A 27,792-nucleotide genomic window follows, 5' to 3' on the forward strand; every position below is an offset into this window, starting at 1 on the left:
TCAGTTCACAGGTGAATGGAAAACTTAAATGTTTATTTTTTTCCTCTGCTCTCACTTTCATCTAGATAGTTAACATTTTGACCAATGATTGCCACAGAGTTTTTGAGGTAGCAACGTATGGGTGCTTAGCGCTATCTGTCCCTGTTGTCTATCTTGTGTGCGCTAGCTACGCCTGCTATATTCTTGGCTACACAGCAGTGATTGGAGTCTTTATTGAAGTTTTCATCATGTTTTCACAGGTATGTACATATTTCTTAGACTGAAATAGTATTATTATAAAGAGTGAAAAAGAGACAAACAGTATTTAAATGGCTCGGATTTTGGAACAACAGTCTCCAAAATGGTTGAGAAATTTTAAAATGTAAATAAAAACCAAATTAGATGTTTGAGCAATCTTCAGTATCGGAAATGTTTAGTTGTTTATGAAATAACTGGAAAAATGCACAGATTTTGATTTCTGTTGTGTTCTCTTACCAGCCTTGCATAAGAGCATTCAGTGTGATTGTTTTCCCCATCTTTAAACATTATAAGGAACTGTGCCTTTATTTGTCTGTAATTTTTAACATGATTGTTCAACTCTAGCAGAATTGGTCAGAGCAAAAAATATTATTGAAGGTAAAGAGAACTGGCAAACTTTTTCTCTCACAGGATTTAGAAAAAAAGAAAAGGAACAACTAAAGTTGGTGGGTTACATCCAGGCTACTAATTGTACCACTACCCTAATCTCTGCCACCTTTGCCACCGTTCTGACCCTCCTTATACACACTGTGATAGGCTTGCCACTTTGCGCATCTAGTGTGAGTACCACAGAAGACAAGCAGTAATGACAAATTTTAAATGTGGTTTACCACAAATTGAAATTTTTCTGTATTTTTCTTTATTTCCAGGCCTTTACCACTTTTGCCATCTTCAACTTCATGAGTTACTGCCTTGCTCTTATGTTTGTGTCTGTGAAGTGGATAATTGAAGCTGGTGTGTCACTAAAACGATTAAGGGTAGATATACTGTAAAGGCTTGCTTTTCCTCCTCCCAGAGGGAGGGCGTATGTATGGGTTCTGTTTGTCAGTTACTTAGCAGTCTAGCAGTTTTGATGTTAGATCTTAATAAGAGCTTAAGCATATTTAATTTTGGTGATAATTGGGTCAAGGTTGCTCACACCTACTGTTAAAATTGGTAAAAACTTTATATTACCCAGAATTTTTTATGGATTGTCTTCAAAGCTTCATAATACACTACACCTGTGGGGACTTGAGTAACTATATTGGTTAAACAATGTTGACTTTGACCTCCCAGAAATCATATGGAGTAATATATAGAAAGTGCACTCTCTCTCACCTTCAACTTTAATTTATTCTGCACGTTTTGACTGCTTTTTCCCCCTCCCTGGATCAACTGTTCTCACACTTTGTTCATCAGCAGTCTTCAGAGTCCACTGAAGGTTGTTCCCTATGAGCAAAGTATAGTGTGCATTGGCTTTCATCAGGAATTGAAAGAGTCTGCTGAAAGGGAATTTCAGGTGGCCAGAGCAGGGCTTCTAAGGACTAATCTAAAAGCAGTCATGCTTGAAGCGGCGCAACCTTCCCCGAGGCCACCTTCAAGAAATTTAAACCTGCTTAGGTTTTAGCTTTGCTTTTATAGTGTCATGGTCCTGGGTCATTTTGACCCAGCGTTTTGTGTTTCCTTGCAGTTCATTTTTGTGCCTTGTGTTTATTCTGATTTTGTTCTAGTTTAGGGTTGAACCTGAAGTTTGGTGTATATTCAGCCCTACCTGTGTCTGTCCTTGGTGCTCTGTTCATGTGTTGTGTTGTAAATCAGTCTGTGTGTTCCCTGCTTTACTTTGAAGGCTCGTGTTCTGGATTTCCTGTTCTATTCTGAAGGTCTGTGTCTGTTGTCATTGTGTTCAGCTTGTGTCCTCCAGTCATCATGTGTATTCAGATCAGCTGTTCTTCCCTCCTGTGTGCGATTACCCGATTACCGTGTGTGTATATAGTGGGTGTCGGTCTGTGTGTGTTGTCGGCTCGTCTGCATTCTATGGTGTTCCGTTCCTGTCGCTGCGTCTCTCTGCCCCACACTCCTTTTGTATGCTCTCAGTCGGCTGCCTGCATTTTGGGTCCTCCTTTTCCTCCACAGTAAAATTGTAACAATGTTCCTCCAGGATATATTGTCTCCTTCTTCATGGTCCTAAACATTTTTACAATAGTTGGTACTACAGCCTTTAGTAACTGGTGGCTTAGTTTCTGGCTAAATCAGGGCGATGGGGTGAGTGTTTTTACTGTTACACAAGTTTGGTTAGAACATAGCGATATTTTATTTCACTTGTGCATAGTCCTGTCAGAGTTGAGGAAAAATATCTTTCAGTTCAGCTCATTTTGTGCACTACAGTGGACATAATTAATAAGCTGGGTCTCAGGAGGATATTTTCAGCTGTGTGAATCTTTGCTGTGTATACATGTATTGTTTAACACACATGGTTAAACTCTGTGCGTGTGTGTGTGTGGTTTAACTTGGGTAGAAAAAAGAAAACTGTGGATCAGTACGTTTGTCCATTAATGCTGTTTTCTGTTTTGTCCCAGTCACCCAGTAACACAAGCAGCAATGCAACTTTCATGCAGGGTGACATCTCTCAGAATCCACAACTGCGCTTCTTCCAATTAGTTTATGGCATGACTGTGATCATCACGGCACTGTTTGCTACCATCAAAGCCTTCGTTTACACTAATGTCACCTTGAATGCTTCCTGCAAACTCCATGACACAATGTATAAGAAGGTACTGTAAAATCTCTGACTCATGGCTGTATACTTTCAAAGAAGCATCAATGTTAACTTGTTTAGTATACAAAGAGCACAGCGATTTCAAATGATCATGCTCAGTGGCAAGTAGTAAGCTGCCTTTTTGTTTTTGATTTCCTTTTTGTCACCTTGCAGATTATTGATAGTCCGATGAGTTTCTTTGACACGACTCCATCGGGCCAAATTCTAAATCGTTTCTCTAAAGATCAAGAGGATGTGGATGCTGAGATTCCCCCTCCACGTGGATGTTTTCTTGCAGTATTCTCTACTCATCCTGTACACCATAATGAAAATTGTGGCTGTCTTTCCAACCCTGATGGTAGCTGTGGTTATAATGGGAGTCCTGTCTATCCTGCTCCTCTTGTGCGTTTGGTTCTCGTTTAGATTTAACTGGCATATTAGTTTAGTTGGAAATTTGAGCAATTCGCAGGTTGTAGGCTTCCATGGTAATGGTTACATGTTTTAATCAGTAGTTAAATGAATATTTAGCCATGACAAGTCTGTTTGTGATCCATCTGCAGCGTATTGAATAGGCACACATGTCAGATAAAGAAGATGGAGAACATCAGTCGCTCACCATGGATCTCTCACACCACCTCTTCCCTGCAGGGCCTCAGCACTATCCATGCCTACAAAATAAGAGACAAACACACAGAACAGTGAGCTAGCAAAAGCTTTAAAAGGAACAAATCTCAGCATTGTTAATTTAATGTAACAGCAGTATGTGAGATCTTCATAACTTCTAGTCTTGTGTGGGTTTTTTTTTTTTTTTTTAATTTTATTTTCCCTGGAACACTCTCTCACAGTCTGTTCTCTAAAACCTAAAAGAGGAATTATGGATTGGATCAACTGGTCCCTAAATGCAATTGACACCCCTTTCTCAACGAGAAGTTTGGGCTTGGGTGAGCCTGAGTGCTGAAGATACCTACCTATTCGGAACCATGGTAACAAGGTTCTGGCGGATCGGAGCTGGCTTGGCCCTGACTTATCGAAGAATTAAGAAAGCGGAACCGGCTGTTCAAACCCCCACAAGGCTGCCCGCTGGGATTGGAACGATGGGAGAGGCGTGAGTTTCTCAAAATGGGCTCATTGAGTCAGCACGGATAAGATCTTGGAGAGGCTACGGCTGCTGTGAATACTCAGAATAAGATCTGACTGCAGACTGGATACATCTCGGAAGGGCTAGCCCGGAATAACATCTCTGGGCGCAAAATTGGATGACATCTTGGGGAGGCACACTGCCGTGAGTTCTCAGAAATCGGCTCCTTGAGCACAAGAAATGACAACATCACAGAACGCAAGTATGGCGAAGCTCGCGGCTCTCCAACGGGACCAGTGTTGGACTGTAGAACTGCTTTGAAATTCATATGAGCTGTTCGCACTGAAGTAAAAAAAAAAAAAACATCACTTCATGCGGATACCCTCTCAGCGCCAGCTACAAGGCCGGAGCTGAACAAAACACCCTGATAACGACTGTGTTTAGTCTGTTCCTTCCCATTCCATGCAAGGCCACCTGGGTTGGCTGGAAGACTGTTTACTTAGCCTGGCAGGGCGAAGGACACTGTCTCAGCTGAACTATGGACACGCACACACATACATATACTGATAAGCACTCACCGACGCATCACCCTCCCTACCCCGGATCCAACGCCACCTCCAACGCTTACCTCCCCTCTGATGTGGACATCGGGTCAGTTGGAGGCGCAGTCGAAAGATTGCAGCGGTCCCAGATCAGATGTACACACTGGAATTCTTTCCCATGTTGCTTGTCTGTGTTTATTGTGCTATGCTGTGTTGATATCTGTGCATTCCTGTATTATCCTTTTGTGTTACACATTTCGATGGTTTTTTTTTCCTTGCTACCTAGCCTGACCTGTCTCTCCAATGTGATGTTTGTGTATTGTATGTACGGTCGGCAAGGTCTGTCATCTCGGTTGTGGGCAAAAGACCTGCAACTGACAAATAAAGGCTACCTCATCATCTCTCATCTCATAACAATGTCTTTTGATATTGGTCTTGGCTTTTTTGTGTCATAGGTTCAACTACCTGAATGACGTCAACTCCAATTACTGTTACCTGTTTTCCTCTGGCATGTGTCTGCTGACTTTCTGGCTGGATTTCATGGCTGCTGTGATGTTCACACTGGTGGCTCCATTTGTAGTGTTCAGCAGTAATGAAGTAATCAGTCCAAACAGGAAAGCCCTGGCCTTATCCTACACAGTGCTTGATAGCAAATGAAACATTTTTTAATGTGACACTGAAAAGTAAATTTGTTGAAATCATGTTTGGATGATACAATTGGTACTTCAGTTGACAGGCGTGCTTCGGCTTGTTGTAAAGTGGAGGCAAGATTCAACTCTGTGGAATTGAGGAATACATCATGGTCAGGCTTTTCTGCCACAATCACATTTTTTTTGTTTGTTGGTTTGTTTTTCTTTTTAAATCTCAAAGACTTAAATTCCAATATACAGATCATCTCTAACCTCGAACTGTTAATTTTTTGCAGGACTGTAAGTCTGAGGCTCCCAAGCACGTAAAGGAGGCTCAGATCCCACAGAACTGGCCTAGCAGTGGGGGCATCACCTTCAAAGACTATATGATGAGGTATAGAGAGAATACACCAATCGTCCTGAATGGCCTTGATTTCTTCATTCAACCTGGAGAGAAGCTGGGCATTGTGGGAAGGACCGGCTCTGGTAAGACCCTGGATTCAGTAGGTGTTGTTCTCTTTGATGTTTGTTCACATGTTGTGTGTAAAATAACCTAACATGGATGTCGGTTACTATTTGTGCAGCTCTGGCACACTGTAACAACAGTTTCAGTGTAAATTTTCAGCTATTTTGTGCTTTGCGCCTGTAGGGAAATCGTCGTTAGGAGTAGCTCTATTTAGACTTGTGGAGCCAGCAGCAGGAACCATACTGATAGATGGGGTGGACATCATGTCCATTGGCCTGCAAGACCTGCGTAGCAAATTGTCTGTGATTCCTCAGGACCCTGTGCTATTTGTTGGTAAAGTCAGGTAACCTTGGCCAACCCATACATCACATGTTGCTCTCACCACTGTGGATCAGTAAGTGGTTAATCAGCTGTCTTCACAGGTACAACTTGGATCCGTTCAATAAGTACACTGATGAGGAGATCTGGACAGCGCTGGAGAGGAGCTACATGAAGGACTCGGTATGTAAACAGTGCAATAACTTTCCTTTGCTTAACCTTATTTTTTGTTTTTGCTTTTTGTTTTACATACTGAGGTAATTGACTTTCGGAAGCCGTAATGCTTTTTCTTTGTGTGTGTGTGTGTGTGTGTGTGTGTGTGTGTGTGTGTGTGTGTGTGTGTGTGTGTGTGTGTGTGTGTGTGTGTGTGTGTGTGTGTGTGTGTAAATGACAAGTGCATAATCCCATCAGTTGTGTTCTTTATTTTCTTAAACATACCCCCCCCCCCCAAATCCTCAGCCTGGAGGGAAAGCTGCAAGCACAGGTGTTGGAGAATGGAGAAAACTTCTATGTAGGCGAGAGACAGCTGATCTGTACGGCTAGAGCTCTACTCCGCAACTCCAAGATGTGTATGTCTGTGAGAGAAGTTGTTTCTTTCCATGTGCTCCTCCTTAAATCAGTACTTTCCTGCAGTAACAGAGGCTCATATTGTCTGATGGTTCATTCTTTTGGATGAAGCCACAGCCTCCACAGATCCAGAAACAGATGCTCTGATCCAAAAGACAGTCAAAGAGGCCTTTCACGACAGCACTGTGCTCACCATAGCACATCGCATCAACACAGTGATGAATGCAGATCGTATTCTAGTCATGGATAATGGACAAGTAACAAAGACGGTTACACAAAACTAATCCGTATACGATCTTCAGCCTCAACTTACCAAGTGTTCTCTTTGACAGGAGGCAGAATTGGACCACCCAGATGTCCTGAAGCAAAGGCCAGAGTCTCTGTTCTCTTCTCTCCTGGCTGCTTCTAAAACAATGAAGAGATGAACCGGTGTAAAGCTGTGATATCAAATAAGCACAGTAATCCCTGTAATGTAATACATTTACACAACATATTTTAATGTTAATGTAAAGGCAGTGTAACCTTTTTATAATTTTGATCAGTCACAAACATATTGGAGTATGTCGACCTGTCCCTCACACTTGGCTGCTATTTAGTTTTCGCTTGTTTAGTTCTGTTTTATTAGGTTTAAGCAGCAAAGCTTTTTTTAAGCTTGATTATCAAGCTAACTATTAGGTTCAGGTTTAGGTTAAAATGTACTTTCACAGTATAAAACACCACAGCATTTCCCATTAGTATTCACATGCACTGGACACAGTTGTCTGATGTCTCTGAAATAATATTGCTCTGTTTATTACCAATAACTACTGATGATGCTGCCCTATTTGAATGACAAGAAGGCAGAGGAGGGTACACAATGGTGAGAAATGATGAACATTCACTTATCAGTATTTTATTCTCTATTTAGATAAGCAGGATGTGTTTTTGTTTTTCAACCTTGAAGTTTTTATAAATAGTGCATTTTACTTAAATGCATGTTAAATGTTTCATGGCTTTAAATAGAAGTGAACACAAACAACTCACTTAAAAAAACATGGTGAGGGCTAACTTAATCACATAGGTTTTTAGGTTTAATTTAAAAACGTAAGTAGTTGATGTAGTAGCAGACAAGCTCACAAGAACCTTAAAAGAACCTTTTGATGGGCGTATAAGTTTTTTTTTTTTTTTTTCCTTATTTTAAATAAATTTCAGCTGTTAACTGGTTAAAAAGTGCCACAAACTGACCCACATTAAGTGGATGTGTAGCAGGTGAAACTGCTGTAAACTAGGGCAGAATGTTTACTGCCACACATATTAATAGATGCTCTTTTCTTAAAATTGAAGAGCTTAAAAATCATTCATTTTAATAGAGGGTTATTTGGAACTTTGAGTTGTATGTTGTTGGAAAATGTATGAAAAATGAAATTATAATTAATAAAAAGTCATCAAAACTTGTCTTTCAATTAAGCGGAGGTCAGATGGTTATAAAAGAAGTAAAACTTCAGTGAAAGAAGCTCGAGTCAAGTGCACTTCAGCTGTCATGTGGGGTAAGGACACACGAGGGCACTACAGGCTTCTATACTCGTATCCTTGAAGGACTGGGTTTCATTTTTAATATGACCGATCCTCCCTTGGCACAGACATGTTCTCAAAGAAATGCTCTGTGAGGTTACCTTTTACCCACTGAACTTTAAAAATAACTCATCTCTCTGAAGAGAAACTACAAGCCTCTAAATATATAATAATGTATGGTTCAGTTAAATGGTACGAGTCTTTTTACATCACTTAATTGTAAATATCCACACCTGCTGAACAGATAAGACTGGGCTTAATAATGCATTGCAAGTTGTTGCATTAATATTGTTTTAAAAAATAATTTGGTTCTCCCAAGCTACATGGGAAAATATGCCATTTTATTGAAACTAGGAGAGGTTTTCTTTTTCTAATCAGTGATTGTATAGAATTCTTATTTCTAATACTACAGGTGTTTAGATTAATCTGAAGTCAATTATAATTGTTTATAAATAAAATTTATACAGCAAAACTCTTTTTGTTATCATCTTTCGTTTTGTTTGCAGCATCCAGGATCTTATCTGATCATATGTAATGCTTGCTTCAGTCTTTTACTAGTAACGAATCACGACTTGCACGAGAGAAACTGAAACATCAGATTAGCAATGAAATAGTATTTGAGGTATACGGACAAGTATTCTACAAATGTAAAGAATTTTTATCTTTACATTTGTGCAGAATAAACTGAAGGTTGAATTGCACAGAAGGCACTGAAGGAAAAAAATATACTGGTGGCAGCTCAGTCAGCACAAGGCCTGCTGTGTGTCCTCAGGCGTGACTTCTGTGTGCTGCTTTTATGTAACTAAACTGAACTTGTAACATATAACAATAGAAGAGAGAAGGGATGACAGGCTCACAGTTTTAAAACACTTAAATAATTATTTACCCTTATGTAAGTCAGGTCTGTCTTGGAGTTTGAATGATTTGGTTTATGTTTCTTAACAATTAAAAATTTCCGTGCAGAGAAATCTCCAGCGGTCTTCAGGCAGCATCTAAAGATTTCAGCTGGGTGCTCAAAGCTTCACCAGCAGTGTTGTTGAAGGAGGATTGTAACACTGAATGTTCTGCTTCGAGCAGATCTTCTCAGCTGCCTTAGAAATTCGAACCAGTGACCTCACAGTCACAAGCTTTCTCACCCCTCCTTGAGGCACAGGCTAAATTAAAATATCAATGGATCAATTATTATACTGGGCCTGTGTTTGGGTGCGTGCCGACTCACATGCTGTGTTTTCCGCCTAAAAAGTCTTATGTCTGCATTTTTTTAATATCTTGATCTCCTGTTTTTGAAAGATTGCATCTAATAAAGTACTAGATTGAATACACCCATGTACAGATGAAATAACGGGGCCTGGGCATCGACATGAAGACCCAGCTCTCCCACAGTGAAGAGTTACTGAAATGAAAACGCATACAAAATTACAGAAGAAGACAAAAAGTGATGACAGAATGTTTTGCATCTTTTTGCGGATGTTTCATACTTCTTTAGTATTTGTATATTTTGCTGTTGGGTTGTGTGATCTTGTATACTGAGTTGGTCTTTTTGCAGCCATATCTAGTGTAGTTGTGCCTTTATTGTAAGTTTGTGCCATATTTCTGTAGTTTTGCTTCATTTGGAGTCGTCAAAGGAGCTTGCAAAGAAAAGCGCCTGGACTTCTTTAAGTTACTTGAAGACGTTTCACCTCTCATCCGAGAGGCTTCTTCAGTTCGCTCACAGTGGACATAGATGGCTTCTTTCACTCCTCTTTCAAACCATCTGTCCTCTCTGTCCAAAATGTGAACATTGGCATCCTCGAAAGAGTGACCTTTATCCTTAAGATGCAGATGGACAGCTGAATCTTGTCCTGTGGAGGTGGCTCTTCTGTGTTGTGCCATGCGCTTGTGAAGTGGCTGTTTGGTCTCTCCAATATAGAGGTCTGGGCATTCCTCGCTGCACTGTACGGCATACACCACATTGTTAAGTCTGTGTTTTGGTGTTTTGTCTTTCGGGTGAACCAGTTTTTGTCTGAGTGTGTTGCTGGGTCTGAAGTACACCGGGATGTCATGCTTGGAGAAAACCCTCCTGAGTTTCTCTGATACACCGGCTACATAGGGGATGACAATCTATATTGGAGAGACCAAACAGCCACTTCACAAGCGCATGGCACAACACAGAAGAGCCACCTCCACAGGACAAGATTCAGCTGTCCATCTGCATCTTAAGGATAAAGGACACTCTTTCGAGGATGCCAATGTTCACATTTTGGACAGAGAGGACAAATGTTTTGAAAGAGGAGTGAAAGAAGCCATCTATGTCCACTGTGAGCGACCATCTTTGAACAGAGGCGGTGGTTTACGACACCAACTCTCTGCCATCTATAATCCAGTTTTGAGATCCCTTCCCAGACGCTTTAACGCCCACTCACACCCTGGGCCATCTGACCTCAGGAATTCGCATGATAAGGTGGGGCCAGGTTTCACAATGAACTCACCCGAAACTCTGGCTGATTGGGACCCACACCCAGTTCCACACCTTGGCTCAGGCGATTAGAGGATCATCAGGGGGTCCTTTTGTCCCTCTGTGGGGGGGACACTCCCACTAGGGTTATATCTGGGACTCTCCACCATTTGACCTTAGAACTGAAGAAGCCTCTCGGATGAGAGGTGAAACGTCTTCAAGTAACTTAAAGAAGTCCAGACGCTTTTCTTTGCAAGCTCCTTTGACTACGATGACCTGGATGACTGAGAACCTTCACGGTTCATTTGGAGTCATTTTGCATCTCCTCTGTATCTTTTTTTGCTGTTATTTTTGTCATTTTTAGTGACCAATTTGTTGCTGCTTTTGGTTGTTTTGCCCTTTAATGTAATAATGCAGTAGTTTGTCTCTTATTGTTGGAGTTGTTTGTGGTTTTTTTCACATTACAATGGCCATTTTGTTTCTGTTTGTGATTGCTTTAGGTGTGTGTGGTTTTTTGTTGTTGTTGTTGTCATATTTAAGTAATCGTCTCTTTATTTTTGTCTTTTTTATTTATTTGAATGGCTTTTTTTTGGGTTGGGGGTGTAGTGTGTCTCAGAGTTGAAGGTCAACTAACCCTTTGTGCCCCTTATCCACCAAAGAATATCCAGATTGTTTTCTGAAGAGTTGTTTTATTCTACTACTCACACTGACATGTTTAAAGTATAAATGTGAACTCATATTTACAGCCCTGTTTCAGGCACGTACACACTACAGTACACAAACAAATCGTGTATGCCTGTCAGTGTGAGTGTTGGAAGATCCAAGCACACACGTACAGACGCTGCTATACACACACTCCGGTGGGAGGAGCCAAACCTCTCGCAGCTCCGAGTTTGTCAGTTTCCTAAATATAGCGGACAGGATCTGTCCGTGTCTTTCAGCCGGAGACACTTTGATAAAAAGCCCGTATTTACAGAAGCACAGGGAGGCCAGTGGGGGTAAGTGGAGCAAACATGTGTCTTTGTATGTGAAAGTGTGCTGACTGTGTTCTGTGCTTTGGAGACTGAAAGGGAGGGGAACCACGACCCTTCTTGAAGTGCTGCGATCTTCTTTCAGTGTTTGAATTTCTTCCAAAACTGCCTTAAATGTTGCTTCTGCGCTGCTTCATCTCTGTCTAGGCTATATTTGGTAACGGTTCGTGCTTGTTGTGATCTCATGTCTGAGTGTCGCTTACTGTGAATACTGTACGCGGAGGCTACTGTACATGTTGTGATAAGTGGTCTGAGTGAGAGCTGCATAAAACTTTGATTGGATTGGACTATCTTTGACAAAGCGTTGCCTTTTCTGCGTATGTCGCTTCGAATATCGCAAAACCTGAGGTGTCCTGAACAACGTGTGTTATTTCCTACAGGTACACAACACCCAAAACTATAACCATAAATGAGCCTTTACAAGGGTTCAGCAAAGCAGTCATGTTGGAAGTCCCCATCAGTGTACATGATCACTGATCGAATAGGAGTGAATTATACAAGTTTAAATAGTTTTAAGCCAAACTATCCAGTAGTCTAAAGCAAAAATTTAAAAAAAAGAAAAAAAGGAAGTCCAAACCATAATTTGTTTAAAAACTAGTTGAAGCAGTGGGATGATTGAAGAGTTATTACAACTCATCACAAAATATCTGCTGGAAGATTTCAAAGTACACGCTGCTGGAGATCCTGTGACGACCAGTACACATAGCTGGGGAACAACAATCAAAAATTATAGATATATGTCAATAAAATAGAAAATTTAACAATATGTTTTTCAAGTTTTTTGACTCTCTGAACCTGACACATTACGCTTAAGCATTTTGCCTAAAGGGGAACTGCTGCTTTAATCCTTATTTTACTGCACATGCTCATGTTGACCCTTCTCATATTGCCAGATTTGAGAAGTTGTCGCTTTCAGTCAAAACCGAAAAATTACGTTGCTTAGTAGGTTTATGATTTACTTTCAGAACCACCACACATCAAGAGGGTGAGGTGCTGCTCACAAGAACTGGGTGCTGGCTTCCCAATTATGACGAATCAGGAGAATAAAGGCTTTTAGGAGCAACAGAACAAGCAATGTGAATTAAATAAGAATCTTTAAAGCTATCAATCATGCAAACCTACACATATAGCACCCTAATAAAAATGTATAGCTTTACATGATGTGTCTATTAAAATAGAGTAAACTTCAAATCAGGCTTGAAACTCTCTTAATAATATATCTGTTATTACAACCCTAGTGCTAGAACACCCTCGTCTTACTTCATTCATTCCAAGAGTAACTCATCAGAGCTGAAAAAAAGAAGAAGTGTGGCAATCATTTCAACTAGAGATATGTCATGTAGGAAATAAAGCAACAATGTGAAATAATGGCTAAGAATTCAGTGAAACGGATCATAATTTTGAAAAATAAAATAAACTATTGCATTTGTGTTGTCATGTGAGACTGTAGCCTGTCAGAGTTCAGATGTTTTAGTCTGATCTTGGCGGGGTTAAAATATTTAAAAAGCTAAAAAGTTCTCTCTCTCTCTCTTAACATACAATTGGATATAATGAAACCAGTAAAACTGTTTTGGAAAAGTCTTTTAAATATGAAACGTCATGAAATAAACAGTTATGACATAATACAGAACTTTTTTCTTCGTTTGTTTGCAGTACCGAGATTATCCACTAGGAGGAATTTATTAGCAAGGCTGAGTGGTGGGGCATATGCAATTATTTGAATACATCCACACCAGTAATTTCCTGTCCTCTTCCTCTCATCCCAACCAGTTGCAGTAGATAGCCGACCCTCCCTGAGCCTGGTTCTGCACGAGGTTTTTTCCTGTTAAAAATTAAGTTTTTCCTTCCCACTGTCACTAAAGCATTTAAAAGCACTCAAAGCTCAAAGGGAGTCATATAATTGTTGGTGTTTTCTCTGTTTTCTTTGTATTATTGTAGGGTCTTTCCCTTACCATATAAAGTGCCTTGGGACAACTGTTGTTGTGATTTGGCACTATATAAATGAATTGAATTAATGGATACTTTACCTAGCAACAGTTATAGATGGCAATTTGCATTTTTATATGTATTTTCATATATTTTATTGAAACCACACAAAATAAACCTCTTTTTTAAAAATTATTTTGACTGTAGGCATCACACATTTGCACAAAAGCAAAGTCAATCTTCTTCAGTTTTTAGAAAACAGTCTGCTATTTAGAAAGCAGCATGTCACTTAAATCAGTCTCTCCAAGAAGACAGAATGAGTTCAGTCTCCAGTTGTGTGATTTCTATTAAACAGGCTGTGGTTATTTTATTGGTGTCTGTTACTTAATAAAACAGCTAGCTCATCAAATCACTGCTTATTGCTGAGATAAGGGATAAGTACTGACTAACTCATGAAGTTTAAAAACATGGTTTCCCTCACTTTGTCGTAAAGTTGTATTTAAAGGATATATGAAGATTATTTAATTTGCTAACCTGAACTTGAAGTGTGGTGTGTTTTTAGTTCAATTCTACTTGGTAAAAGAATGATTTTGTTAGGGGTGGTGTCACGGATGCTGGGTTAATCATTTCTTTGATAGTCTAACTGTGGCACTATAAGGAGCACTGTGGAGTGTGTCACCATTTAATTGCTAAACTCGTAATACAGCACTTTTCCTTTGATAAACATGAGAAGGGAAAAACAGCGACATAATATAATGTCTGTGGGAAACACCTAAAAACTTTTTAAATGTGTTGGCTTATAAGAAAGACCAATCCACATTTTTTACACATTGATTGTTAATAGACAGAAGTTATTGGCTCTGTAGTTCAGGCATTCATCCTTGTCCCTTCTGCCTCATTCCTGCTCTTTGTTTTCATATTTCATTAGCAGGGCAAGCAGCATGTACCATCAGCTTCAATTATCCTCCCTGTCAGCGGACCGGCAGGGCCTGTCTGCTGGCTTTAGTGATTACAGGCTTCAGGGGACAGGTAATCAGGTCATGGTTACACTGTCACCCTGTCAGACTGCTGAGACCACAGGGAGCAAATGGGATGAAAGAACTCTACCATCTTCAGTCACTATTGATAGTGTATATAACCCGAATACTGTCTGGCATCATTTTGGTGCAGTATCACATAGTGTATATATTTTCTTTCCATTAAACATGGTTGAAACTCTGATGGCATCTCCCTGGTCAAAACTAGTCATGTTAGAATGAGAAAAAAAAAGACCATAAGCGAACAAAATCAGTGTTGTATCCATGTAGCATAGACGTTGAGTCAGACCATTTCTTTAAAAAGTGAGAAATATAGATTAGATGACTGCAAAGAAGGAACCAAAAATCATTTTTCCATGATGACTAGAGAACATGAAAAGATCACTACCTGATGTTCTTCAGCGTTGAAATGTTTTTTGGGTTCTTCTAAGAGTTTCGTTCAGTTTTCCGCAAAGAGCTTTCAAGGCATACTGTACAGGACTTGCTAAACACCAGATGGAAGCTGGTGATCATAGCTGAAAAAATTCTTAGAGACCAAAAACTGCGGTGTCCCTCAGTTTCTTGACTCCAAGTTAACCTTAATGTTTAACATCAGCCACATGAGTTTAAAGTTGCTCCCTGTTTTAGTTATCTGAATGGCTTAATAGCTGTTATCCAGGGTTTAAAGTAAAGCAGTGTACTGGGACTTGATGGGAAGTAGTGCATTCTTAAAAACACATCATATGTTATGATGGGTTTCACACGGGAACGTTCTCATCACCCAGTTGCATTGCATAGTGGTTTCATGCACATCGTGATCTGATTATTTTAAATCTGATTAAAATACATGTTGCTAGTGCTTATGTTTAAAAGAATATAATATCCCTTGATACTTATGTCAGCCCATTTGGACAACATGGACCCTGCCTTTCATCATTGTTTAACTTAAAATTTAATGCAACTCACAGTGCTGCTTCTAAAACCCATTAAACAGACTATGAGCATGTGGATATCCTAGCAGAAATGATAGACATTATTACTGTGTCTGTCAAAATAAAATGGGTACCCACCCCCCAAAAATATCTAAGTGTTTTATAAAGAATGATGCAAGAGTTGGTGCTGAAGATGTTACTAGGGTGTGTCCAGTACATGCAGAAGAAATTCAGCACCATCATATTTTCTTGGTTTATACCAATGCTTCTATAAATTTATACCTAATACAAAAGACTGTTTAAGCCTAACAGTCGTTTATTTACTTAGATATTATTCAATATGTGCATACAGCCTGCGTGACACTTGCAGGGCATGGTCCCAGATTTTGCTGATTTTACATTCATCATTGAGCTACCCAGGGTAAGTATGTAACCAATGATAAAAATATAAAACATAATTTCCCAGAAAAGAAATTAATTTATCTGACAATGTGTGTTTTCAAATATTTGGAGGGGAGAGCTTTTAAATACAGTTATATGTAAGCTATGCAGCTGTCATCACTGGTACTCCAGCTATAAGTACTTTTTAGCTACAGTACCACGATGCTGCTTGACTCAGCTGTCATGATGATATTTGCTAGCCTTGCATTGCTATACAAATGTAATTAGTTTATAACATTTTAGTTTAGTTGTGTTTTCTAAGACGCATTATCACTGGGCACAGACCAAAGCACCTCTGGAAACAATTGGACGATTACAACCAATCAGAGCAAAAAAATGTGATGTATTGCTAATGGATGGAAAAATGTCATTTTATCAAACCCGCCCCTTGGTGGATTAACAGTTGTCTCAATGCCAACCAGGCTTGGAACAGTGACTTTCCACATTCATGTTATTCCCAGGCTTGGTCTTGGCCATTCATGCACATTGTCTAGTATTCAGTGTGAGTCACCACAGACCAGGGTTGGGGAACTCCGGTGTCCTGCAGATTTTAGTTGTGTCCTTGATCCAACACAGCTGATTTAAATGGCTAAATTACCTCCTTGACATGTCTTGAAGTTCTCCAGAGGCCTGTTAATGAACTAATCACTGACCCAGGGTGAGAGCTAAAACCTGCATGACACCGGCCCTTGAGGCCTGTAGTTTCCCACTCCTGCCCTAGACCATGCTGTGTTTATTTTATTTATTTATTTTTTTGGTGTAAATCTTTCTCAGTTGAAGGTAAACTTTAAATTTCATTTTAAAACTATCGACCTTTACTATTCTATCAGATTAAAACAGCAAAGAATTGAAGAATTATACTAGGGATGCACCGATACTGGTATCGGGTATCGGGGCCGATACTGTAAAATGTGTGTGTACTCATATTCGTAAAAGTTAACCGATACCATGAACCGATACCAACTTATTTCATTAATCAGAGGGTGGCTTGTCATTTCTGTTGTAGTTTTTTAGATTGGCCACTAGGGGGGCAATTATTATTTTATTTATTATTTATTTTGTAATTTTTTATATTTTATTATTTATTTAATAATAATTATTGTGTTTGTTTACAATATGGACACTCTGCAATAATTTAAAAGTTCATTTTATTCGCAAACCTAATTTGTATTTATTTTATTCCAAACAGAAGTGTTTATTTATTATTCTGAAAGCTCGAGACAGTGCCAATAGTTCAGTGATATTTTGTAAAATTACAATGTGGAGACTCTGCAATAATTTAACAGAAGTGCTTATTTTTCACTTGAAATTTTTTTGTGGTCATTTTTATTAAGATTTTATTTTTTATCGGCAGGGAATATAATAAAACCTGTCTTCCAATTAATTGTATTTGTGTGTGTGTGTGGTAGAAGTATCGTTTTTTTGTACTCTGTATCGGCAAAGACTCAGATCCAAGTATCGGTATCGTATCGGTTTGAAAAAATTGGTATCGTTGCATCCCTAAATTATACATCAGTTTTGCAACAGGAAGCATACAAAACCAATATTGGTTGTATAACATGTTGGGTAAATCATTTAATAGTATAATGTTCAACAAACCTGTGATTTCTCATGAGAAGTGAGGAAATATCCTTTTTTTGACATTTTAAATGAAGATGTGGATATAAAACCTGTTAGCAATAACATGACAATCTTTAATCTTGTATCCACTCTGTCAGTTAGGTTTCTTTGTGTGGCTGCACCGAGTCCATGTGTTCCCAAGTGGTATTTCCTTCCCCTCCTAGTTTCTCTAATGATAGAATATTTGGGGCCTTGTGGTAAACAGAAATAGCAACACTTCTGAGGGACAGGCTTCTCTTTTTGCACCACACGCTGAAGAAATAGAGGCTGCACTGTATGCATTTGTGTGTGTGTGTGTGTGTGTGTTTTATTGAAAAGCTATTTTAAGTTATCCGTGACTGACTGATTTGAGTTTTTCTTTCCTAGTCAATTAGATGACTTGCTTTAGTGAATCCAAGCTAAATCACGTAGCTTTAATGTGGATAAATGCATTGAACCTGATGAGCTTGATGACGACTCCCTAAACGTTATGCATTTTGTATCACACAAAGAAGAAAAGATGAAAGCTCTAGTTGATACTTCTTGCCGTAGAAGCTTGTTGTATTTTGCTAACTGTCTGTGTTGATGTTGGTGATCTGAGTGGAGAACAGCCTTCTTGTTCTAGGTGTGAAAGCGTTTGCAATCTGTAATGTGATTCCTACAAATCATACCTGTTAAAAAATTGATTCTCATTGCTGGTTTCATTGCATTCAACAGATTGACTTCAGTCTAAATGAGAGAAGTGCTCTCAAGATTTCCTCTCCAGAACAAACTGACTGGACTGCATTTACAAAGCACTCGTCTAGCTTTAATAAGCACTTTACACTTCAAACCATGCTCGTCCATTTGCACACTGCTTTCTATACTATACATTTAGCACTTTTTCCTATTATATTCACACACTGTCACATTGGGGTTAGTTTTAAAGTTCAGTATCTTGCAAAACAACACTTGAGCATGCAGACATTCATTCAGAAAAAAACTGTAAATAATGGTTTCATCAATTAATTGATATGTGTAGTTATTTAGATGTGTATTAGTAGCACACCGGTAATAGCCAATAACTGAACAGTCACCATCAGCAGTTTTACCAAGAGGTGCGTCACTATTATTGGAGGCACCATACACAAAGTAAAGGCAGTGCCAAATTGCAGCGCTTCAGCTCCTGTCATCCAATCAATATACTTTGAGCTTCAATGCACCATCTATTGACCTCTCCACATCTTCGTTTACTAGTCTGCTAACATCTTATTTCATTGTAGAGCTCTGAAGTTCATGAATTGAATACTTATTGTAACAAAAAAGTGACACAAACTTAACCTTTCTAAATCTTTTGACTGTGCCACCTTCTCTGTATCCATTCCTTCTCCTTTCACTTGCCATACCAAACACTTCTAGTTTCTATCTGACACTTTAGACTTAAATCAAAGAATTCACTCTGGCCACTCTTGTAGTGTCGTGTAAGGATGATGACAAAAAAGAAACTAAAGAAAATTCTTTGTCTTTGACTGTTTGAAACGCCAATTGAGAAACATTTTGTTGATCCACCCATCCACCCTCCACACTGCCGTATGACCTGGCTTCCTAAGTTTGCTCCTGTCATAATTACTTTGGCCATCAGAGGGCTGTGTCACATGTTTTGAGGTTAGTGATGCTGTTGTTCATTTGAGCAACTGAAAGGTTCTGTCAGTTCATTTGCTTGTATTGCAGTGACTGATGATTATGAAGATGTATTTGGGCGTTGAGGGTTTGAAATGGTGATATTAGTTAATTAAAATGAACTACAGTGAGCCTGGCTTGTGACAGGTGAGCACATTAAAATACTTATTTGATTATGTATCTCTGCTTGTCCTGATTCAAATTACTTTCCGGCAGCGCTGAAGGGTCAAGGGAAATATAAAATGTGTTTTAGGCGTATTTATATGTGGAGGTAATATTGAAATCATGTTTATTGTGTTGAGCAATACTTTCTAGCAGTGAAGGCTTTGAGTGATCTCGTCTCTCTTCAACTCTACCCTACTCCACTCTTCTCTGCTTTCCTCTTGCTGTGGCTTTTGGAAAAGCTCCTAATCTGTTGGACTTGAGAACTCTTCCTGCGGGTCACCCCAGTAATCGGGTTTGAGCCAACTCTTCCTAGCCAGCCAAACCTCTGGCTGCCTGCCGTCTGACCACAGGCCCACACACCCGCACGTTTGATGCTAAATATGCAGCAGAGGAGCTAAGAAATTACGCTCAATAAATATAGAAATCAAATAAAACAATTTCCAAATATTAGCCTTGCAATTTACTTTCCTGCAATCATATAAGTCTGCCTTTGTCGCTCACAGTAAATAGATTTCCCGCGGAGCTGCCAGGTTAAACAGTAATGTTGAATCAATAGCAGCATGGCTTGGCTTAATTAAACTCACTGTTGATTTGTAGGGATGAGAGCCAGACCAGAGAGCGGTTTGGGTCTGCTCAGTGTCCTGACACTGTTCTTAATGGTGCCAACACTTGATTAATACTGGCTGTACATGAAGACACTGTCACTCCATGCTGAGTTGAAGACTAGGTTACACCAGCAGCTTCCACACTGTTCAAGAGAATTCTTTATTGCGAGTGTCTGGTTTTTAGAGTTTTCTGCTAATATGTGTAGGATTGCTTTTTCCATACTGTGCTATAGTATGTCAAGCAGTCGTGCTGTGCATTTGTATTGTGGCCTCAAAACAGGGGATAGGTGACTGAAGCTTCTCTTGTGTTGCTCTTTTTACATTTAGATATCAACCTAACTTTACATTAGCATCATCCACGCCAGTGTTTTGCAAAGTAGCTGTTGATATACTGTAGTAGTGGACTGAACCATTACTGCTGTTGCTGCTTTGCACTGAAAGTTTTCCACTGGTGAACTTGCATGAGTTTTTTGTGAAGTAATAAAGAAGGCATGGTGTGTTTGTTATGCAGTTAGCAAATCTGTTCAGATAAACTGCTTTACCGTCTTTCTTGGGGTGTTAGCAAGGACAGCTTCGTCTCACAGCTGTTCTTAGCATGGCTTGGTCTGACTAACAGGGAGTTTTTGTTTTTTGTTTTCCATTGCATGGCTGTGCAAAAAGACAGTGAGCTCTCAACTGCTTGTATGGCACGCTTTGGTGTCATTTTAGCTTGTTGTGCACCTCCCAGTATTTCTAACCCACTGCGTGCAGTGTAGCCAGAGTGTTCAGGCATGAGGTACAAGTGACAAGTCACTGGTAGTTTTATTTGCCTGACTTACTCTCTTTTTTTTTTTAAAGGAAATAAATGTTTTGTATTATATGTGATATCATTTGGCCGGTTAGGCAGTTAGCTGTGATTGGTTGTTGTGGTTCTTTTCATTACTCGGCTTGGGTCATGCACTTCACTTATACTGCGTTCAGTTATTTATTTATTTTTTAGTAGGTTTAGGCAAGAAGCTATTCAAAATGTAGGAAACAAAAAGAAGAAACTCGTTTGTTGATAACATTGCTTGAAGCACTGGTATTAAGAGAAGCCAGGATCATGGATTTGAGCAATTATTTCTCACAATCACAGTAAACCTAGAGGCTGATTATAAGTAATGTTAGCATAGGCACCCATATGGTCCGAGGGTGAATCAGCTGCTTAAAAATTCTAAAACACACAAAGACGCCATGAAGAAAAAGTGGTTTACTATTGTTTTATCATCCAGAATATTGAGTTGACACCTAATTAGATGTCTATAATTAGAAAGACTGATTAAAATAGGCAAAGTGCCTTCATTCAAACACTGCAAAACTGTAGGTTTGGAAATCAGGCCAGTTACAACATGTGTTGAAATACTAGCCAGTTTTCAGCATCTGCATAAACTTATAAACTCATCCTGGAGCTCTACACCGTCCATCTGTTTGCACAGCGTTTTCTGAGCACTTATTTTCTTGCACAGCCTAACGTGAGTGTGTTCAAAGCACCCACGTCTTATCTTTCCATTCAACAGGAGACAGTTTTTCAGTGTACAGCTTTTTTTAGTCTGACTTTGTTTTATTATTTACACCCACTAATCTAATGATCTGAAAAGCTTTAGAGACTCACCTTTTTATAGTTTTCTATTACCTCTATGTGGCACTTTGGTGAGATCGATACAAATTCAGTTTGTGTGGAGGCATTCTACTCGTCCAGTACATATGCTAACCTAAAAAAAGAGCTCACTGTTTAACCAGTATTTTCAAAGAGCCAGAAATGCTAATGGTGAAATATATGTGTGTATATGTAAGCAGGGGTTTTGGGTAGGGGATAGGAGATTGCCTAAAGGAACCTCAAGATGGAGGCCTCAGATCTTCTTACCATTACTTCACAAGATAAAAAGGAAGTTATTACTTTGCTGAAAGCGCAGAATTTCAATGAGAGCAGGAACAAACAAAATGTTAAAGAATTCATTATAATATCATTTAATAGATCAAAAGATTGGGCTGAGGCTACAGATATTTCTCACTTTTGGAGCTATGTGGCTCGGCAAACTCATTTGCTTTTAAGGACTGCAAACCTCATAAATACATGCACTAATTCATGGTGTGATGTTCGCAAACTTTCCAAATGCGTCCCTTTCAGGAACTTTAGACTCATGTTCACTTCCCACAGCCCACGCCAGAGTCCAAAAGTGACTAGTCGATAAGTGCATGAACAAGACACTCGGATAGGCTACCTCTCAGTCATGACTGAGAAACTCATGCAGTCACATAACTTGTTGGTGATGACTTTTTAGGGTGGAAACTGATCAGTCAAACTACAATTGATGCAACTTCTATGTTGGTTGTCTGTGAAGGTTCTCAGTCACCCAGGTCATCGTAGTCAAAGGAGCTTGCAAAGAAAAGCGTCTGGACTTCTTTAAGTTACTTGAAGACGTTTCACCTCTCATCCGAGAAGCTTCTTCAGTTCAGTGGGTTAATCAGTTCTGGCTGATTGGGACCCACACCCAGTTTCACACCTTGGCTCAGGCAATTAGAGGATCATCAGGGGGTCCTTTTGTCCCTTTGTGGGGGGATACTCCCACTTGGTTTAAATCTGGGACTCTCCACCATTTGACCTTAGAACTGAAGAAGCTTCTCGGATGAGAGGTGAAACGTCTTCAAGTAACTTAAAGAAGTCCAGACGCTTTTCTTTGCAAGCTCCTTTGACTTCTATGTTGGTTGCCTGACTGCTAATAGTTGCGTGTCAGTTTAACCTTAAAAATTGTGAAATTTTGGATCACTTATTTGGCGTACGTTAAGGCACGATCCCATCACTCCTCTCTCCAGCTTTACTGTACAAAATCAGCAGCTATTGCTTTTCAAAAAGTTATAATCAAAAATTGCCTTTCTCAGATCAACTCATAAATGAAGCTGTAACAGCTAACTTTGGTGGTCTTCTTCTTTTACTTCTACTCAAAAGTGTGCTGAATGTTGCTGTTTTGTACTAGCCTGAAAAAAGGGACCAATAAATCCACATTAAACACTAAGCACTTATATGGTTGTAAGGCTTGCAAAACTCTCTCATAAAGTCAGTTGCATCGCTTCAGTTTAAACATCAGTAACTGAATGAGAGTCTGTTCTTTTGGCCAATGGTTAGTACTGATTGAGCGAAGACTAGAGTTTCTGGTCTTTCTTTTTCTGTATTCATTTCTGCAGAGAAATTTAATTTTTTATTTTCGTCAGCTCTCCATAACCCACAAGCATTTGTAGATTTGTGTCTCCGTGAGACGTTTTTGAAAGGCAAATACTAAATGAGCTTCAAAGTTGTAGCAGTAGTGTTTCCATATAGAAAATATGATTGGGGATTCTTGACACGGAACTGTGTGGGAGCAGCTCAGATTGCAATTTGTAAATGTTATTGGCTCAGCAGACCTTCAGCCTGTTTTTCTTCTTAGAAATTTTACACTGTACGATTACAATTTGGAAACACAAGCAGACACATAACCAACATAATGACCCTTAAACACAGCCCAGGCTCATCTCACCTTGCAACCTCAGCTGACAGCCTTTTAAGAAAACATGAAACTGGCAGACAGAAAAAAAAGAACATATTTTGTCAGGATTCAAAGTTAATTTGGAGCGCAATTAACATTTTTTTGTTTTCTTTTTAATGAAAGGAACAGAGGGTATGGAAGTGTGGCCGTATTTTACAAGGCAGCTTGTGTTTCAATCTTTGTTGCAGGCATGACATCAGTGTCTCTGTGTTGAGACAGGAAAATCTTAGCCCACTGCCACTGCCATAAAAGCAACACAATAATGAAATGACATCACAGTGTGCCAGTAATTAAATGAGCAGACTGCTGTCTTGGAGTTTTTACAAGGCTGGGAGATTGAGAGTAACATTGTGGCGCGCAGGAGAATAGGGTGTCAGTAAATGAAGCCTCCAAGCTACGGGCTTTTTTAATGTATAATTCACAAATGTATTATTACATTTTTATTGCATTATTCTTATGGTTTGATACACACACTGACATGGCCTTTTATGTATTCTTGCCTCCTTAAAGAGAATCACACTTAACAGAATAACACAGCTTCTTCACATGCTAACTGGGGAGTCTGGTGGTACGGCAGATGACAGTTTAAGCCAACTAATCTGCCTGGCCTTAAGCCTAGCTTTAAATGGCCATGCTGCTGGTGCATGGAGATCAGTTTAATTATTACATTTCAAGCAAAAACCCATTAGCTTCGTGACCTGCAAAACAGCACAGGCCAGTGTCGATACTCTGGCTGCTTGATACCAGAGGCTAGCTTGTCTGACTGTGGGTGATGAATTAATCACAGTGCATGTTCCTGTCATGCCTGGCAACAGACTACAGCATCATTTGGTTTCCTTTCTCCTGACTCACTATAAAAGACGTGTTCCTGTCTCACTAAGCCACAGGAGAGAAGCTAAAGTGGAACATTCGGAAGACTTTGACTCTACTGAATGTCAGGTTTTGTCATTGGCCACGTTTACAAGGAATCTCATTTGCAGCTGTTGTTGCTGGTAGTAATATGCAAATTAGCATTCTTATTCAGAAACTGTGCATTGTGCCAGAGCATGATTTGCATGACAAAATGTTAATTCAGTCTCTGCTTCTTTCCATGATATTTTAACATAAATTGTCATTCACTTTCTTTACATCAAAGAAGTATGTGCACATCTGGGCTTGTGTGGAGCGTGGTAATATAGACGGGGAACTGTTAAACACTTCAGCTAGTAAATAAGCCCGATCTAAGTCCTGCACCCTCAGGGACCAGGTCCACCACATAGAATGTTTATGATGCATACGTTCCCCTAGAACCTTTATAAAAAACTTCATTTATTAGAACTTCAAAGAATGTCCAGGCTTGCTGGGGAGAGAGAATCTTCTGCCTTATTTTGCCTTGAGCAAAAGATCCTCTCTTCTCTTGCTGGTGGATACCATGCAAATAAGCTGCTAGAAGGAAGAAGGACGACGCTGAGCAAAATGCGAAGTAGGAGAGAGCAAGGAGACAAGCAAAGCTGCAGGGAAGGTAAAGACACGAATAAAGCGATCTCTGTCATCAGTTCTTAACACTTTAGCAAACAGTAATGAAAGGGAAACTCTTTCATCTACTAGCAAATCACCACAGATCTCACCATGGTTGTTTCTGCACTGACTACTAGGATCAGCTCCATAATCTACTGGAACAAAATGATATTCGGAGACAGTGATTTCTTTATTCGGCTGGCAGCAGAAGATTGGGGGGCTATCGAGTGGTGCCTGCTGCGTAGTAACAGCTTGAAGCCTTATTGATTTAATGTTGGAGTGACTGGAGCAGAGGTCACAGTGGGGTCAACACAATTAGAGTTGGACCCATGCTCTTTAATGAGGAGATGTGATGAAAGGGTTGCCAATTACTCTGCCAGTTTGTACTGAAAACAACCTGTTAAGAAAGAGCCTGATTAACCTTCCACAGCTCTAACTTCTTCTCATTCTTTACATGAGGAGATGGTGAAGGGGGGCATTAATTAGTGCTCATAATGTTAGAACTACTGTGTAGAACTTTCTATTTTTACAAAGCCCCTTTAGTAAGACAGATTGAGGTCAACAGTCCAGTGTTAGATGGGGCCCATCATGTTTATGTCAAAGGTAAATACTGAAAGAGGAAATGCATGGTACTATGTGCACTCTATTACAATTTTTAAATATGTACATTTGCATACGCTTTGAGCAACATTTATTTGACACATAGTTGTGTTATGAACTACACTGTGCAAAAAAATCTTGTGTAGCAAAGGTTGCTATCGATTGAAGAAAAAGGCATCATTTCATCTTTTCAAAAACAGTCTTGCTGACCAACTACACAAAAGTTCAACTTTGTCAGTTTCTTTATTCTGAGAGAGAGAGAGAGTCAGTGTTTCAGGAAAAAAGCTGCACATCTGTTGTGGATTTTAATCTTTTTCTTTTTGCAGTGCAGTAAACGCAGAAGTGCATTCCATCACGGACACGGTGTTTTTTTCACTGCATGAAAACTAGACCTTATGATCTTCCTGAGGGCTGACATCAATCACCTCTACTGGTGTCTAAGAACACTAGCCGATTTTGTTCCTCAGAGACTCTTATTGGCATTGAATCGACCAGGTGTTGCTATTGTCAAAGATGCATTATATTATATTATATATTACATCTATGAAGCAATAGGCAGTATATTAACTTATAGCCTATACGTTAGCTGTGCCTATAGAACATTTGGAAACAGAGGGAACGGCTATCATATCTCTCCCCAAACAATCAACTTACCAGCAGCTAAGTAACTAATTTGATCTTGTTTGGCTAATCTGTACAACACCCCCAACACCCCTGCAAAAATGCCACGTGGTTCCATGTGGGTGTAGCTGTGTTGAAAGTCCTTGAAAACAAATTCTTACCAAAAATTGTCGTCAATTTTATATTTTATGTTGACCAAAGGCTTGCTTTTTGCCTTATTGGCTCATAGACATCACAATAATTGTTTTAATGTGATTATATGATATGTGACAGTGTGATATGTATTTTTCAAAATTAATGTTAACTATTTTCACACATGAATTCCAACCGTGAACTTCTTGAGAAATTATCCAACAAAGGTGCATGTGAGAACACAAGTTGGACATTGAATGGCCTTTAACATGCCATCTCTCTCCATGTGGTGTTGACTGATGTGAGAACATGGCAAGTAAATTCAAATGGAATAAGTTGAATGTTTCCTTTTTCCACTATCTAGACAGCGCTTTCTTCTAAACCACAATGAGTAATTTAAATAGAAAAAGCAGGGGAGTGAAGTTTAACAGATATGGAAGAAGGAAAATCTGGACAATTATAGGGTTTAATTTTCCTGACACTGGCCCTTCGGAACAGTGGAAACCAGCTCCAACCACTAGGATGGATCACGCGCTTTGCCCTTAGAAATTTGTTTGATGTTTGTTTGTGTGTATATATTTTTTAAATTCAGAGACAGACTGATAAATAACTTTATTGTTGATAAATAACTTATAATAAAGTTTAGCATAAAATAATTTGAACTATTTGACCTTTTGGCCTGACTTCTGGCTTCGGATGTAGCAATAAATTTATGTTCAATGGAATAAGAAAATGTTAATGGTGGTTTGTGTGTTTGTAGTGTTTTGAAGGGGGATTTACTCAAAGCTCCTTCCTTGCCAGACAGACTGATCATAAAACAGGAAGTACTGTAGTTGACAGAGCTAACAGGAAGCTGGCAGCTTGCAGGGGTTTTACTTCACTCTAGTTTAGTTATGTCCACCCTTTTTGTCATCACTGTGGTAGTAAATAATTTTTTCATACTTTTAAATATAGACTTAGTTGAAGTTTTGAGACGCACACAAATAAATGCTAGTAATAGTTCCAAATCATTTTTAAATGACTGATGAATATTAGATGACTTAATCTGCATTTAATCTTGGAACATTTCAGTGGCCATGAGTTTGAAACACTGTTGCTGATGAACTACGTGGGTGACACAATGTTTCAAACTCCCACACTACACTTCACTATTCATAAGAATTGCTCAGTAGAGTCATGGGTCATGATGTTTCACTGTCAGAAAATGTAGCTTTAAGTGAGCTTAAATTTAAGTGAGCTCTTCATAGTGGATATAGGTTATTGCTTAGTATATTTATAAATTATATACAACCGGGAAGTATTTTAAAGGAACAGTTTAACATTTTGGGGTATATACTTTACTTTCTAACTAAGATTAATGATATCATTGTCATGTTTATGCAGCAGCTAAACAGCCAGCCATAGGGTGGCCGCAGTCTGCCTAAAAATCTACGAGTACCGATATATTTTCAGAGCCAAACCCCTTCACCCCCTATATACCGTTAAGTGATTCTGGTGGCGTGCACAACTTTTGACATGTAGAAAAACTTGCAAGACCAGTGTCATATACCCATCATGGGCTCTGATGATTTGCCACATCATGTTCATGGATAGAACTTGGCCAGTGCTCTGCATATGACTTATTTAGCCATTTGCAAATATATAGTAGTGATTGCAAGCTTTACAGTTTAACTGATGTTTATGTGCTGTGCC

The 27,792-nt window shown here is 39.3% G+C and overlaps 2 protein-coding genes across 2 annotated transcripts in view; both read left to right on the plus strand.

Annotated features, from left to right (window-relative positions):
• Window positions 1–2,549: 2,549 nt before the first annotated feature.
• On the plus strand, window positions 2,550–7,218 carry LOC118453470 (ATP-binding cassette sub-family C member 12-like). The gene is made up of 6 exons (XM_087843231.1): window positions 2,550–2,768; window positions 5,298–5,487; window positions 5,651–5,810; window positions 5,890–5,979; window positions 6,245–6,351; window positions 6,446–7,218. The coding sequence occupies exons 1-6, from the start codon at window positions 2,550–2,552 to the stop codon at window positions 6,634–6,636; spliced, it is 957 nt and encodes a 318-aa protein (XP_087699357.1). The 3' UTR covers window positions 6,637–7,218.
• A 3,988-nt stretch (window positions 7,219–11,206) lies between these two features.
• LOC102786093 (myocyte-specific enhancer factor 2A-like) overlaps window positions 11,207–27,792 on the plus strand; it is a 51,678-nt gene continuing 35,092 nt past the window's right edge. Inside the window, exon 1 of the mRNA XM_087844497.1 lies at window positions 11,207–11,335. The gene's annotated coding sequence lies outside the window, so the exon portion shown is untranslated. The remainder of the gene's footprint in view (window positions 11,336–27,792) is intronic.

The sequence above is a fragment of the Neolamprologus brichardi genome, chromosome 1 (genome assembly GCF_056152115.1).
Source record: "Neolamprologus brichardi isolate AB-2024 chromosome 1, ASM5615211v1, whole genome shotgun sequence".
Lineage (NCBI taxonomy): Eukaryota > Metazoa > Chordata > Actinopteri > Cichliformes > Cichlidae > Neolamprologus > Neolamprologus brichardi.